Genomic DNA, 15,593 nt, shown 5'->3' with positions numbered 1-15,593 from the left:
TGAGGCCTGACTTCGCAATCGGCCGTGATAACAAAGCCAAAACCAGACGCGGTGACAGGCAACCAGGAAGCCATAGTGGGTGTCCTCTGGCCAGTCACAAGGCTCTAGACCAAAAGCCAGACCAGAGCCAGACTTCCCTTATTACTGCCCACTGATAGGCAGTGGGCAGAGGACAGAGCTTACACTAATCTAGGCTACTGGACAGATCTCATGTCAAGTGGTGGTGAACCGAAAACAAGATCCTGATAAAGGCCTCTGTGGAATTACCAGGATAAAGAAAATAATAAGTACATCTAAAATCTCAAATTAGATAGATAACTGCACTTGTCCCAAGGGAAATTAGAATTATTGGGGATATTAATGAACGCACTAAGAACTACTAGGCTAACGTTTTATGAACTCGTCTGTTGTTTTTTCGAGAAAGCTCCGGGCGTTATTCTGGGGGAGGAATGGACAAGGAGGTATCCACGTGTCTTCAACAACAGCAGAGAAAGAACACAGAGTTTAAAAAAAACAAAACCCTGAAGAGCGTTAGGTAGGCACTGACCTACCCACTCGCAACACTGGACCCTTTTGATCAGGAGTAACACTAGTTGGACAGTGCTAAGTGACTTTTCAAAGTCGTTGAAACCTCAGAAGTGAGACCATCACTGACTGAGCTAACGTGCATTTGCGGGTGGAGGCAACCGTGTTGCCAGTTTAAAAGGTCAACATTTCATTTCTAAATGCATTTGTTTCTCCCCACCCCCACCCCCCCTCACCTCCTCCTTCTTTTTTTTCCTGGAAGTCCCGGCCTGCTCTCTTTGGCAGGGATCCATGTCATTATGGTAGCTTTCTCCACACTGCCCTGCTTTCAGCGGTGGCCATGCAAGAATAGTTTCAATACCTGGGTTTTTCCAGCAGTTACCTTAAGTTTCCGTCGGGGCTCCTGAAACGGGGACGCATTTTCACTGACTGACCAGCAACAATAAATTGACTGTGCGGAAGATCCGACGGGACACTCAATCTTTATTCTCAACATTCAATCCCTGCATTAACAGATGATATGAATAAGTTGCTCTTTTCGCACTGGGCTCCCACTGTAACAGGACCTCGGACCTCGGATTTTGCAAGCCTGGCTTCCTCCGTTAAATGACTGTGTTTCCCACGTTTAAAGGAGTTCTGGAGCCTAAACCTCTTCCAGAATACTATGGCAGGCACAGCGATGGGAGGTCCAGGGCAGACCAAAGGAAAAAAGGAAAGAAATGTAGCAAGAGAGTGAGAGAGAGACACACACAGGGAGAAAAGATGAGACAGGTATTCACAATATAAAGGGTCTTACTGATTAAATCCATTCTTCTGAGAACTCTTGCAGTGTCAAGAGATGCGGGGGGGGGGGGGGGGGGGGATTGGGTTACAAAGTGCATGTGCGCATTCTGTTCTGAGAGGGATTCTGAAATGAGGGGCTAATGATTTGAAGAAAGAGAAATACAGGCAGAACATAAAAGACATAACTATGCCACAGCAATTTAGCTTTATTTAGACTGAGCTGAAATGCCATAAACAAGTCTCCTTGCAGGTCTGGCGCAGAGGTAGTGGTGGTGGTGGTGATGGTGGAGGAGGGGGAGGAGGGAGGGAGTCCTCATTTTGTTTTGAGCGCTTTTGATGTGCTTGCTCAAAATCCTTCCATTTCTCTTGACTTCTTCGTGAGGAGTTAACCATCCTCCCCTTTGCTTGGGAAACTCACGGTCGTTTGAGAACGCGGGGCCGGCAGCTTTGTACCATCACTCACAAAAATCAATGCAATGGAGGAGCACCAACTGCTTTGGGTTAAGAGGCTGTTTACAGACAAGAGCAGAGCGGCTGATCCCCGTGCCAACCCGCTCAGAGACAGTCCGCCATTATAGATGGGCAAGGGAAAAGAAACGAGCGCCACACAATGCAGACGCTCGGGCAACAGGAGAATATCCAGTTTCCATTAGAGCCGAATGGTGGAATTTCTTTCCAATTGCTACACAGCCATGGTCTCTCTCTAATGAATTATGCAAAGCATGGGGAGCTGATTTGGGTTGTAATCCAAGGCTGACCCATGATGTCCCTCTCTTTCTCCGTCACCACAAAAACCTGCCGAGGGACCAGCGCACAAACAAACAAACAATTGCGTAAGAGGGTAGAGCAAACATATCATGATTGCCGTGAAAAAGCAAACATTTGAGACAGATTCCTCGTGGCTGCAACAAAGAATTGTGCATCATTAGCTACACATTCAGGTTGTCCAATATGGTGGGAGAAAAATAAGACTTCATCGAACTAATGACATGAGACACGAAACTCTAACCACTTTCCAGCAATCATTTTTGCAATTTCATAGAACAATGCCATTCAGCGTTGACTCCTGAAATACAATCTTAATGAGGAGCAGCATGCTGACATGCATCATGTGCTTATTTAAACCAACTTATAGAGGTTTGCATGTTCCTTCTCAAAATGCGTCTGCGAAGTTAGGCAAAATTCCCCATGAACACAGTGTTGAGTTTCTGCTAAGTCTCTGAGTCGCTAGTACAATGTTCTGGGGAAACATGCCTTTCCAAGAATTACATCAGGGGACTAAATAGTCACAGACTGGCAAATCAGTCTGAATTTTGTAAAAGATTAAGGCGGCCAATGAATCGGAGAAGATTCACTAAAGGACCACAAGTTACAGCAGCATTCATCAAAAATTGTTATTTACGTCTATGGTCAATTACTATGACCATTCATTTTCATTCAGTATAGTCAGTGTAGCAGATTGACCAAAAGAGACTTCTTGCTTGTGTGTCTGTTTGTTTATGCAATTTCATCAGATGTAGCTAGAATAAATAAAAACACTAATTTTCAGAACTATAAAATGTAAAAACCATGAAGCCTTGTGAGTATCCAACATGATATATTCACAAAATGCCAATTTATTTTGGCTGTCTCAAACACAGTGGACATCGTTACTACTATTATTTATTTATTTTTAACCCCCTCCCCCCCAACAGATACATGAATGTGAAGGGTTCGAGATGTGTGTTTTAACTTGGCCGCTTACACAACATTCCAGCTTCAAAATCATGCTGAGTGCAGTGGTTTGTCCCCACTAGACATAATAACAATAAAAGACTGAACCTCCCTCCAAGGCCTCATTCGCACAATTTCCATTCAATTGAAAAAGTACTATTCACAGAAAAAAAAAAGCTTTCCCCCACATTATTAGACAACATGGGAATGTGAACTAAGTGACTTGGAATCAGAAAGAGCGAGAGGGAGAGAAGAGAGCGAGAAAGCAAAAAAAAAAAAAAAAAAAATGGAGCCAAAAAAAAAAAAAAAGTTCAGGTACCAGAGTAGCACAATAGCCCAGCCAAGCGTGAAGGACCCAAGCAGCACTCCCAGCCCAGGGTACCCTTGACAAAAGGCACCTCTCTTCAGCCAGGGTGGTAGCCTACCCTCCACAGAGTGTGGCCTTGAGAACAGAGCCATGGAGGGGATGTGAGGTGGAGTGGTGGTGGGGGGGGTTGATGGGGGTCAGGAGCCGTCCATTCCCAGGGTTTCTCTTGAGTTACATGTTACCACTGCGGCCCCAACACACACACACACACACTTCCCCACCTGTGACACAACAGCCTCCCTTAGACACACATACACACACCCTCTGGCTCCTGCCCCGAGTCTGTCCCACTCAGCCAGACCGACCTCTCCTCCTGAAGCCCCGCTTGCTGTGCAGGCTCTCGCTCTAGTTCATCTTTCACTCATTTCTGCAGTCGGTGGGAGAGAAGCCACAGACACCCCAGGCCCAGCAATGAGCCCTTTGTTTATAGAGGAAATAAGAGGTACGCATGGGTAATGTCGATCCTGCCAGTACTCTCGGTGAACTGCAATTATCTGCCCCCACAAACCTACTTTGGTATTATCTGATTTCCAAAAAATATTTGTCTGGTGAAAATTATTTAATCCCAAGGTCCCTTGAAGGACCTCTATCTGTAATGCGCGACAACCAAACAATAAAAAAAAGTGACAAAAAAGAAAACAAAAACAATACCAAACAAGTTGTCTGTCTCCAGAGTTTCGAAAAGGAAACAATAAGCCACACACAAAGAATGACAATCGAGGACACTTCATTCACATGCATTACATCACCACACAAACACAGACGTGAGGTTTGGAGAACACTTCAGTGATTTCAATAAGCAAACCTCACCGTCCACCAGCCTTCAGCTGAAAACCAGCAACCAGTCACAGCACTGGTGCCGAGTGGGGAAGATTGCGTAACTCATCCCCGGCGCAGCAGAACCAGGGAATCCTTAAGGAGGAGCGCATGCATGCCGGGCTGCAGGATCCCAGTCAGTAATCCACAGACAACCGGGGCCTTGCCAGGGAAGCAAGACTAAGGAACAGATTATGGAGTCTGCCACTAAACACTTGGCCCAGTAAAAAGCTCTAACGGAGACTTTCAGTGGTCTCGCCCCAATGCCAAAGACATGCAGGGCGATTTAACAGGGTTCTGACGTCAGCCTCGCACAAGCAGCCTGTCAGGTTTTTGCCCCATGAAAGGGCGAAAGCCACCGACAATCAGAGGCACCCTGGCAACGGCATGGCAAGCGACTCTTGGGTGACGCAGCATTTTTCGGGATAAATCGTCAGACAACAACCAAGGATAGTTCTTAAGTAAAAACACTCTTGAGACCTAATCTCCATCATTTATAAAATAAAAATGCTATGTTAGATGCAAAGCCATTTCTGGCACAGGGTAGGATTAATGGTCTTATCAAAAAAGTAATTGGGGTAATGCATATCTCTGCTTCTTTAATTAACATGTGCCAGGCTTCCCCTAAAATTGCTGGACCATTAGAAAAGAGTTAAGAGAAGAAAAAAGGGAGTCACTGACAGCACTATCCGAAAGAGAAAATGTACAGTGCTTTCCTTGGCTTTGTTCTCTCCCTTATAGCCATTCCACCCCCTCCCCTCACAAGACACTAATGACTACGCCTGAATAGATTATCAGAAAAAGCCAAGACACAAAGCTCATTAGTATACTACAAAAGTTCTTAGCCATGTAATACGTTCTGGGTTCTTTCTTTTGGTGACTGCAGAACAAATCCTTACCAGAACACGGAAGAAGTACAGGTACTCGGCTGCTCCAGAGTAGTTTCCACACTCATACTGGAACTTGGCATATCTGTAGAGGGTGTCCAAGTACTCCTGCCGGAACTATGGGGAACAAAGCAAAGGCACAATTACACATATCTACTTACACCATGCTTCTACCAGAATACAAGACAATGTCAATGGACAATGTCAATATGTATACTCAAACATACAGTATGATTAGTGTGGAAGCAGTACTTTTAGGGTGCGTTTTTGTGACTGTTGGGGTCCCTCCTTGGATGTGTGCGTGTATAAAGCTGGGCATATACTGTGCACTTTAGCAATGTTTTGTTAAATACCAACTCACACTGTACGAGTAAATCACAAACAATGTAAAACCAAAGCTCACGATTTATGTTTTTAAACTATGTGGCCCGATGGTTAGCTACAACTTGATTACTCACACTACTGTGTGAATTGAACTTGCCGGACCTAAAAATTCTGGAATTGTGAGGTTATTCTGGAATAAAAATACGTCATCAAATCACCAAAATGCCATATACTTTTGTTAGGATAGGTTAGGGTCACATGGTAGGGCAAGCACTGACTTACAGGCGGGGCTTCAGTGATGTCATTACCTGTGGTTAATTAGGCTAAATTGAACACCTGTCCTGAGTTCTGGCTCACAATTAGTTTGCAGGCCTTCAGAAAGGATGGGCGGCCTGTGTTTTTCCCCTGTTTGAGAATGTTTGCCAGTGAGCAGGCAAACTTGGACAATTTACCGTCTATATGGATTTTAAACCACCACACCACAAAAACTGAACGTCTTGACTGAACTAACGCTTGGGCTATTCGAGGTGCTATCCAAGAGCTACACCGGGCCAGGGAGAGCCACAGGTAAGTGACCTCTCTCTGGAGCTCTGCCAAAGCTGACACGCACACATTACACTCACACACGGTAGGTTCTACTTCCACATCTTTACATTACGTAGGGCCAGTGTGTAGCTTAAGTGTTTTGGGGGTTTACATTCAGGTTATGTTGTGGTCTGGGTTGCAGCTGAGAACGGAAGTACACCCTAGACAACGAAGCGTAGCTTAGTTTGGTAGCTGGCCTGGACCATTTCGTAACAATTGGGAGGCTCGTCCGGGATGGACTTTGTTTGTGTGTTGTGTAGTTTGGTTTTGATTGTTCGAGTTAAAGATTTAGTTTGTGCATAGCATTTGCGACTGAGGTGGGCTTGCCTTAATAGCTTGTTTGTTTAATTTATATCACCACTTTGCGAGTCGGCTGGTTTGGAGCTGCTTGTGCAGTTTTGTAGCAGTATGGAGTTGTAAGGATGCAACCACCCAGCTGTTTGGTTGCTGTTGGTAACAGCTTGTTGCCGATATTGTGAAGGCAGTCATTGAACCGTGTTGTAGTGGTATGTGTTTCGCTATTTGGCTTTTCTAGCTAGTTTAGATGTTGGTACCTTGTTTGGTGCCTGCATTTGGATTTTGTTTTGCTCATTGTGAGCTTGGAAGCATTTGTGGGGGTGTTAATGTGCCTTTTGGTTATGCATTAGTGTGTGACAGCATTTCTGTAAGATATGTGTTTGCTTGACAGGTTCTGTGATTAGTTTTGTTGGATTAATAGGCTACAGGTACGGTGTAAACCATTGTCATAAGGACAAGGCAACATAGTCTGGTGAGGGCAGCCCATGTGAGATTTGGTGTGCGTTGTGCACTTGTTCATTGGCTATGTGCTGTGGCCAGCGTTTTTGTTTAAGGCGTAGCCTTTAAGGAGATCCATTTTGTTTATTGGGGATCTGTTTCTATGTGTGACCTGCGAAGGGCCTATATGCAGGTAGCCCATTTGATTGTGCGTGGCTTTTTGGTCTGCTGATACTCTGGTGATTGAAGAGACCAGAAAGGTTTTGTTTGCTTTATTATGGCAGGCTTCAATCCTGCAGAATATGTGGCTGAGGGAATCACAAGATGGAGGCTCTTTAAGTTGCCAAAAGACCATCTACTGGATGTGGCACATTATTGTGGGGTAGAGGCAACAGAGGCCATCAAGAAACCCTTCATAGTAAATTCTGTTCTGTTACATTTGGGCATTCCAGACTGGCTTGCCGAGCAGGAAAGGGATGGAGCTTCTGATTTGAGCCTACAAGAACAGAGACTGCAGATTAGGAAGAGAGAAGTTGTTCGATTGCACCTGGAACGTTCAAGAGAGACTGAGCGACATGCTCTAGTGAAGAATTTGTCGGGTGCTGAGCCAACTGTTAACGTGCCTTTGAGAGAAGATGTGTCTCAGTTGGAGAACTGTAACATAAAAGCAGACAGTGGGCAAGAGACTGCTGATGGGCCTGGTGAGGCAGGTGTTTCTTCAAAGAGTGATGTCACTCCACCTGAGATAAGTGCTGTAGAGCCTTTAGTTATACCACCATCAGAACCTGGTCTTTCCAAAGATTGGGCGAGTGGGGAGGAAGTGTATTTGGCTGATGGGATTGATTTATTCAAGGATTTTGATTGTCAGCCATTTTGTGAGAATGTGGTTGTTGAGCAGGACATGGGCGTTGAGAACTGTGGAGATGCTGGGGTGTGTGAAGAACCTCCAGAAAACACCCATGACCATTTCTCAGAGTTTGATCAGTCTAAGCTCATGGCCATCGGGCCTAGGAGTGACATGTCTGTTACATCAGTTCGGTTCGTTCCAAATATACAGGTTGCTTGCGAAGAGGTGCCGATCACGGTGGGGCCTGTTTTGCACTTTGTGTCTGCTGTGTTTGAGGGGGGCGCTCTCAGCAAATCGGATCCCACTCCGTTAGAACCGGCCATGGCTGAGTTGAGTAGGACGGTTGAGGCAGACCGTATTGAGTTGATTGATCAGGTGCGGGAAGATGTGGAATGTGCGGTTATCATGCCTGCTACTATTGGTCCTGTTATGAGAGCAGGTGATCCAGATTCAAGGAAGGCTGTGAATCAGTTGTCCTCTGGAGAGGCACCTTTGGACCTTGTCTGGGGTTCTGAAGGCAGTTGGACTGCTCAGGTCAAAATGAGTTTGGGTCTTGTAGACACATCAGTACTGTTTGGAACTTGTGAAATGCATGGCTATGTCAGAGATTCGTGTCTACCACCCTGCCGGGTGTTTAGATGGAGTTTTGTTCTCCAGCCATTGCTTTTGGGCATACCCAAGCCTATAGGTGTAGGTTGTCCTATTGGTGAGAGACTGCCATGGGTTCCTGCAGTTACTTGACATATTGGTATGTGTTTTGTACTCTCGTGGAATTTTAGTTTTCCTCAAGGTTTCCCACTTGCTATTTTTGTGGATGTCCGAGGAAACATTTAATCTTAGTTCTGTTATAGAGAACGCTTTGTATATTTTGTATATAGTAAGAGAAAATAGAAAAGGGAAAAAAACAAAAAAAACACAAAAGATTTAAGAAAAGAGGTAAAAAAAATATATAAAATAATAAAAAAAAAACACCACCAATAATTTTCTTGTTTGATGGGGGGAAGAATGTTAGGATAGGTTAGGGTCACATGGTAGGGCAAGCACTGACTTACAGGCGGGGCTTCAGTGATGTCATTACCTGTGGTTAATTAGGCTAAATTGAACACCTGTCCTGAGTTCTGGCTCACAATTAGTTTGCAGGCCTTCAGAAAGGATGGGCGGCCTGTGTTTTCCCCTGTTTGAGAATGTTTGCCAGTGAGCAGGCAAACTTGGACAATTTACCGTCTATACGGATTTTAAACCACCACACCACAAAAACTGAACGTCTCGACTGAACTAACGCTTGGGCTATTCGAGGTGCTATCCAAGAGCTACACCGGGCCAGGGAGAGCCACAGGTAAGTGACCTCTCTCTGGAGCTCTGCCAAAGCTGACACGCACACATTACACTCAAACACGGTAGGTTCTACTTCCACATCTTTACATTACGTAGGGCCAGTGTGTAGCTTAGTGTTTTGGGGGTTTACATTCAGGTTATGTTGTGGTCTGGGTTGCAGCTGAGAACGGAAGTACACCCTAGACAACGAAGCGTAGCTTAGTTTGGTAGCTGGCCTGGACCATTTCGTAACACTTTCCAAGGAGAAATGTGCTGCCTTGCCTTCTTGCCAATATGTGTAGTTCTGTGCAGCGAAACAAAAAAATAAAAGAGCCACCAGCGTATACACACACATACACAAGTGGCTTAAAAGATGTGGGCAATATTGTTACTACATTTTGTAATGGGAACTGGGGGTAAGCAACAGTCTGCCAAATGACATTGCTAGCTAGTTTAACAGAACTTGCAGGTTGTGGCAACAGCTCAAACAGCCCAGTTTTATTGGTGTTATTCTGCCCAAACCACACACATGTCCCTGTGTTTAGAGTTATCTCCATGGTCACAGTATATTTGCACAGGTGAAGTAAGGAAAAATCATAAATACAGTCTGTGGAAAAAAAATAACTGAATTTCATCCGATAGCTGGTCAGGAGAGCTTAATCGCCTCTCATTACAAAGCTGAGATGTCCCGATTCAAAAATAAGAGTCGTAGCGCTCAAAATTGGCTCAAAATTGCACAGTGTATGCCCAGCTAAATGTGTTAATGTGTGTGAGAGAATCTAATGGGCTCTATCGGTTAAGTTTTAACATTGCTTCCAAAGAAAGTAATGGTGCATTTGTCAAGTTTGGAGGGCTTTAAGAGAGAAAGTTTGCAAGTGTAACACTCTAAACCAGGGGTCTCAAACTCGCGGCCCGCGGGCCAATTGCGGCCCGCGAGACGATATTTTGCGGCCCCCGGCCTGAAGTCGAAGCTTAATGTTAGTGCGGCCCGCGCAGATGCATCTGGGCATTTTATATTTTGTAACAATCGTGGGCTGGGCTCTATGGCTGTGCTACCATAGCTCAGGCTCGTGACAACAACACAAACTAGAAAATAGAGATGCACCGATTGCAATTTTTTGGCCGATTCCGATTTCCGATTTTTCATAGAATTTGACCTGCCGATACCGATTTGCATCTTCTAACCACTTTACAGCACACAAAATTATTTAGAGTTATTTTCTATCCTTCCTTTAATACAACATGTTAATATAGAAATGTAATCAACTTATCAATGGCTGGTAAAAAAATGTGAATAGACAGATTCTTCAAGTCTTCTTCAGCTGCAGTATTCCCAGTGTGGGACATTCATTTCACACACTACTAATTAAAATGCACTGTAGGACTACTATTTTTTTCTTCTCACATACAATATCCAACTGTAAATATCTTCAGACTACTGATAAGTGTATAACTGGAAAGTTTGGTGTATAGGTGCTACATAGGCTGAGATGTTGGAAAATTACAAAAAACTGATTTTGAGATAACAGCCTTGAAACACAGCCAATGGCATGCATACTCAGTCTACTACACTCTTCTTTGAACTTTCGCGATTGCTTGCGGATACAAAGGAAGTGTCCATATTTGGATGGCATAACGTCATGCAGGAGAAACACAGCTTTCCAACGACACCACACATGATATGTTTTGTATCACGGTCGCGGTAGTGTATGTACATGTTAGAATGCTTACTTTTGGCGAATTTAGAAGAAACATAAACATACAGGCGTGAGTAGACAAAAGGTAATGAAATAAACCTCTAAATGTGTAAATCGGACTTTGTTGTTGTGTTAGTGTGAAAGAATACATGCTAATGTGGCAAACTGAAGCAAAACGATGTTTATTCCTGCCGTGGCTATGTTGCTGCTTGTGACAGCGCTTGTGGTTCAGCTGTGAGCACGCAATTAGCGGCAAAGACGGGCGGTGATGTGCGCTGTTTACGTAACCTAGTGACAGCTTAGTAAATTCCACGCAATATGGCAAAGCACAGCGTTCGCTGCATAGAAAAACTCAGCATTAGCGCTTTATCCAGCCCTGAGTGTTAGCCTTTGCTAGCTTCATCAAACTTTGCTAACTCAGCTGTGTGATGTTGTTACAAGTAGGTGCGAGTGCATTTGACCGGCATAAAATCGGCATGTCTCAGACTGACCGGCCGGTCGCCGGTCGTGGCCGATCACGTGAAAATCGGCCGATTCTGATCGGCGGCCGAGCGATCGGTGCATCTCTACTAGAAAACGTAATTTCGAGGAAATTACCAGTGCATGCAAAAGCAAGACATAAGATAAAATGTGAAACAAACTTAAATTTACAAACAGTTGTGGACAGAGGAAGGTGAGGGAAGGGGGGGGGGGGGGGGGCAGTGTGTTGTATGTATGTGGCTTAGGGGCAGAGGTGGAAAAGTCCAACCAACCAGCTGATTCTCAGTAGTAACTCTTCAGCCAGGCAGAGCTAATTGGTGAGATCACCTGTGTTTAAGTGCACTGATAGAACCAATACGTGATTGGACTTTTACTCTCTGAAGCTTGACTTTTCCACCTCTGAGTGTGAGCGCGTGTGAGTGTGCGTGCGTGCGTGTGTGTGTGTGTGAGTGGATGTAAGTGGATGTAAGGAGCATGGCTTTCTATGATGCAGTGAAATGGGAGAGTTAGGTTAAGGTGAGAATGTTGTAGAGTGCATGGAGAAGTGTGGTATATATGAAGTGCTGCAGTCAGGTGTGTGTGTGTGTGTGTATGAGTGAATGGGTAGACAGAGAGAGCTGATAATGCAGGTTCAATTTAACTGGCTGTCAATTAAACTTGATAGGGCCTTGAGCAGCTGGCTCTTGACACAGGTGCAAATCAGCTTAATCAGCAGTGCAGTGCGATAGACCTCTGAAGTTCGCCTACAAAAAAGCTTGCCATATATGGGCAGTTGGCTTCAATTAACTCCCGGATCTCCTTATATGGCCAACAGGGCAGCTTCAGAGGTCTATGAAAAGTCAATGGGGAAAAATATTTTGCTAATATTTCAAAAAGTATCAAGTTTACAGAACTGAAATATACATAGACTTAGTCTTATTTTCAAGACCTACGTAACAAAGTTTGAACCAAGTTTCTACGCTAAACGGTTGAAGCTGAATAGGACCTGGTTAGGAGAATAATAACAACTAGAAATGCAATTCCAAGGAATTACCAGTGCATGAAAATGCAAAAATAGATAGATAATGTAGATATGGCTACTAAGGTGTAGCTAGGGCAAACATGGTGGTTGCATAGTTTACAGAGAGTTGATAGTGTGAAGGTAGACAGTTTAAAGATGAAACATTCCAGTTCTAACTTAATTAATGATTTCTATTCATGTTAAAATGTTGATTAGCTAACTTAGCTAATGATTTCTAGCAGTTACGCTAAAAATGCTAATTATGCTAGCAATGCTAACTTTACTTACAATGCTAACCAGGTTGATTAGCTAACTTAACCGATGATTTCTAGCAGTAATGCTAAAAATGCTAACCATGCTAAATATGCTAACAATGCTAACCAGGTTGATAAGCTAACTTAGTTGATGATTTTTTGCAGTTATGCTAAAAATGCTAACTAGCTAAGTTGCTAGTGAGGACTTTTATTTTGAAACATTTGTTGCTAGGGTATCCATGGTGGCCACTATCAGGAAACAAGAAGTTACTGCAGTATAATCATGTTGGTTGCTATGGAAACGGTCATAAACACTTAATTTTAATGGTTGCTATGTTGGTTGCTAGGTACATGGAGGTTTCATGTAGTTGACTGGAGGCATAGTGGATGATAACTGACAGTTGGAATGGTTGAACAGTTCAATAGTTGAGTAGTTTCAATGGTTAAATGATTTAATGGTGTATTATTGCAGTGAGGACTTTTATTTTGAAACAGTTGTGGACAGAGGAAACAATTGACAATTCACTGATCTACATAAAGAATGATGGAGCGGCAACAATGGGATAGTCTAGCCCTTCTATCTTTCTTTATGTAGATCATTGAGGGTCGATGCCCGAGGAGCGAGTGAGGACATATAAACGCTGCTTGAGAGGCACCCACAGTAAATACTTGTATGTAGATAGTCTAATTAATGTTGATAGACAGAATGTTTAATGGATGTTGATAGGCAGATTGTTTAATAGATATTGATTGACAGTTTAATGGGTGGATGAGTGAATGGTCTGAAGAAGATGAATGGATAGAAGGTTGGATGGAATGTGCCTTATATTCTTGTTAAGAGAGACACTGATACAGCTCTCTGAGAGTAGTTGATACAGGTGTAATCAATTTAACTGGCTAGTCTTAAGAGAGAGTGTGCTTAAAGCCTGAGACAGAGTAAATCATTTAAAAGTTGAATGTAGATAGTCTAATTAATGTTGATAGACAGAGAGTTTAATGGATGTTGATAGGCAGATTGTTTAATAGATGTTGATAGACAGTTTAATGGGTGGATGAGTGAATGGTCTGAAGAAGATGAATGGATAGAAAGTTGGATGGAATGTGCCTTATATTCTTGTAGACTGGAGAGACACAGCTCTCTACTGAGAGTAGTGGATACAGATACAGGTGTAATCAATTTAACTGGCTAGTCTTAAGAGAGCCAGTGTATGTAGCCTGAGAGAGAGAGAGAGAGCTGCTGCACCTGGACTGGCCACCTGGCGTAACATTCTAATTGCTGCCGTGATGTCATAATGAGCAATGTTAAGTCTATGGGGAAATGTTTAATAGTTTTTAATTTACAGTTTAAAAAGTATAAAAGTTACAAAGTTGAAAAATATATTGCACAGGTCTCCTTAGTAAGACCTACGTAGCAAAGTTTGAATCAAGTTTCTACGTTAAACGGTTCAAGCTGAATTGCGAGCGTTAGAAGAAAAAGAATTATAATAATAAGAAACCTAGGAAGAACAATATAGTGCATTTTCATGCACTATAACTAGAAATGCAATTCCAAGGAATTACCAGTGCATGAAAATGCAAAAATGTATAGATAGATAATGTAGATATGGCTACTAAGGTGTAGCTAGGGTAAAGATGGTGATTGCATAGTTTAAAGAAAGTTGATAGTGTGAAGGAAGACGGTTTAAAGCTGAAACATTCCAGTTCTAACTTATCTAATGTTTTCTATTCATGTTAAAATGTTAACTATGGTAACAATTATAACCAGGTTGATTGGTTAACTTAACTACTGATTTCTTGCAGTTATGGTAAAAATGTTAACTATGCCAACAGTGCTAACCAGGTTGATTAGCTAACTTAGCTAATGATTACTAGCAATTATGCTAAAAATGCAAACTATGCTAGCAATGTTAACTATGGTAAAGATGTTAACTTTACTAACAATGCTAACCAGGTTGATTAGCTAACTTAGCTAATCATTTTTAACAGTTATGCTAAAAATGCCAAATATGTTAACAATGCTAACTATGGTAACAATGCTAACCAGGTTGATTAGCTAACTTAGCTAATCATTTTTAGCAGTTATGCTAAAAATGTTAACTATGCTAACAATGCTAACTATGTTAACAATGCTAACTAGGTTGATTAGCTATCTTAGCTAATCATTTCTAGCAGCTATGTTAAAAATGCTAACTATGCTAACTAGCTAACTTGCTACTGAGGACTTATATTTTGAAACATTTGTTGATAGGGTATCCATGGCTGCCACTATCAGGAATAAAGAAGTTACTGTAGTAAAATCATGTTGGTTGTTATGGAAACGGTCATAAACGCTTAATTTTAATGGTTGCTATGTTGGTTGCTAGGTACATGGAGGTCTCATGTAGTTGACTGGAGGCATAGTTGAAGATAACTGACAGTTGGAATGGTTGAACAGTTAGATAGTTGAGTAGTTTCAATGGTTAAATGATTTAATAGTGTATTATTGCAGTGACGACTTTTATTTTGAAACAGTTGTGGAAAGAGAGTTTAACAGGATATGTAGTCTTCACAGAGAGATTGTATGCTTAAAGCCTGAGAGAGAGAGGGCTGCAGGTGGGGCTGGCCACCTGGCATAAGATTCTAATTGCTTAATGATCCGATTGTGATGTCATAGAGGCCAATGTTAAGTCTATGGGGAAATTTGTTATAGTTTTTAATTTATAGTTTAAAAAGTATAAAAGTTACAAAGTTGAAAAATACATAGCAGCATTCCCCTATTTAAGACCTACGTTGCGACGTTTGAATAAAGTGTCTAAGTTAAACGGTTCAAGCTGAATAGAAAAAATTAATTTGATCAGCGGAATAATAAGAAGAAGAAGAAGAAGAAGAAGAAGAAGCCTAGGAAGAACAGTACAGTGCATTTTCATGCACTGTAATAAGAAGAAGATGCCCAGGAAGAACAGAACAGTGCATTTGCATGCACTGTAATTAGCAACATGTTCCAGCCCGCAACTTTCTGTCAAAATAATAATGTAATAATGCTTAAGTCGCCCCTTTAGGATATTTTTCATGCGATAAACGACACAGGTTAAAACAGACGGGAGGTACGGTGACAAATCTCATTTGTAGCCTAGACTCCACCTGCTAGACATCAAGTGTTTCGATTCAAGCAACGTTTTCACGAACTAGCCCCCTCATTACAAACTACACGCAGGAGACGTGCGGTTTGTAATGACGCGGAAGCGATGCAAGCAGGCCATAGTTTTGCACAAACTGATGCAGAAATA

General features: G+C 42.6%; 1 protein-coding gene across 1 annotated transcript in view; it reads right to left on the bottom strand.

Moving 5' to 3' along the window:
* The window catches only part of eif3ea (eukaryotic translation initiation factor 3, subunit E, a), a 54,722-nt gene that overhangs the window by 27,221 nt on the left and 11,908 nt on the right, over positions 1–15,593 (bottom strand). The window contains exon 5 of the mRNA XM_062538375.1: positions 5,104–5,208. Coding sequence (XP_062394359.1) covers positions 5,104–5,208 — 105 coding nt within the window. The remainder of the gene's footprint in view (positions 1–5,103; positions 5,209–15,593) is intronic.

Source organism: Sardina pilchardus, chromosome 6, assembly GCF_963854185.1.
Source record: "Sardina pilchardus chromosome 6, fSarPil1.1, whole genome shotgun sequence".
Lineage (NCBI taxonomy): Eukaryota > Metazoa > Chordata > Actinopteri > Clupeiformes > Clupeidae > Sardina > Sardina pilchardus.
The sequence above is the reverse complement of the archived record's forward strand: the minus strand, read 5'-3'. Positions and strand labels throughout refer to the sequence as shown.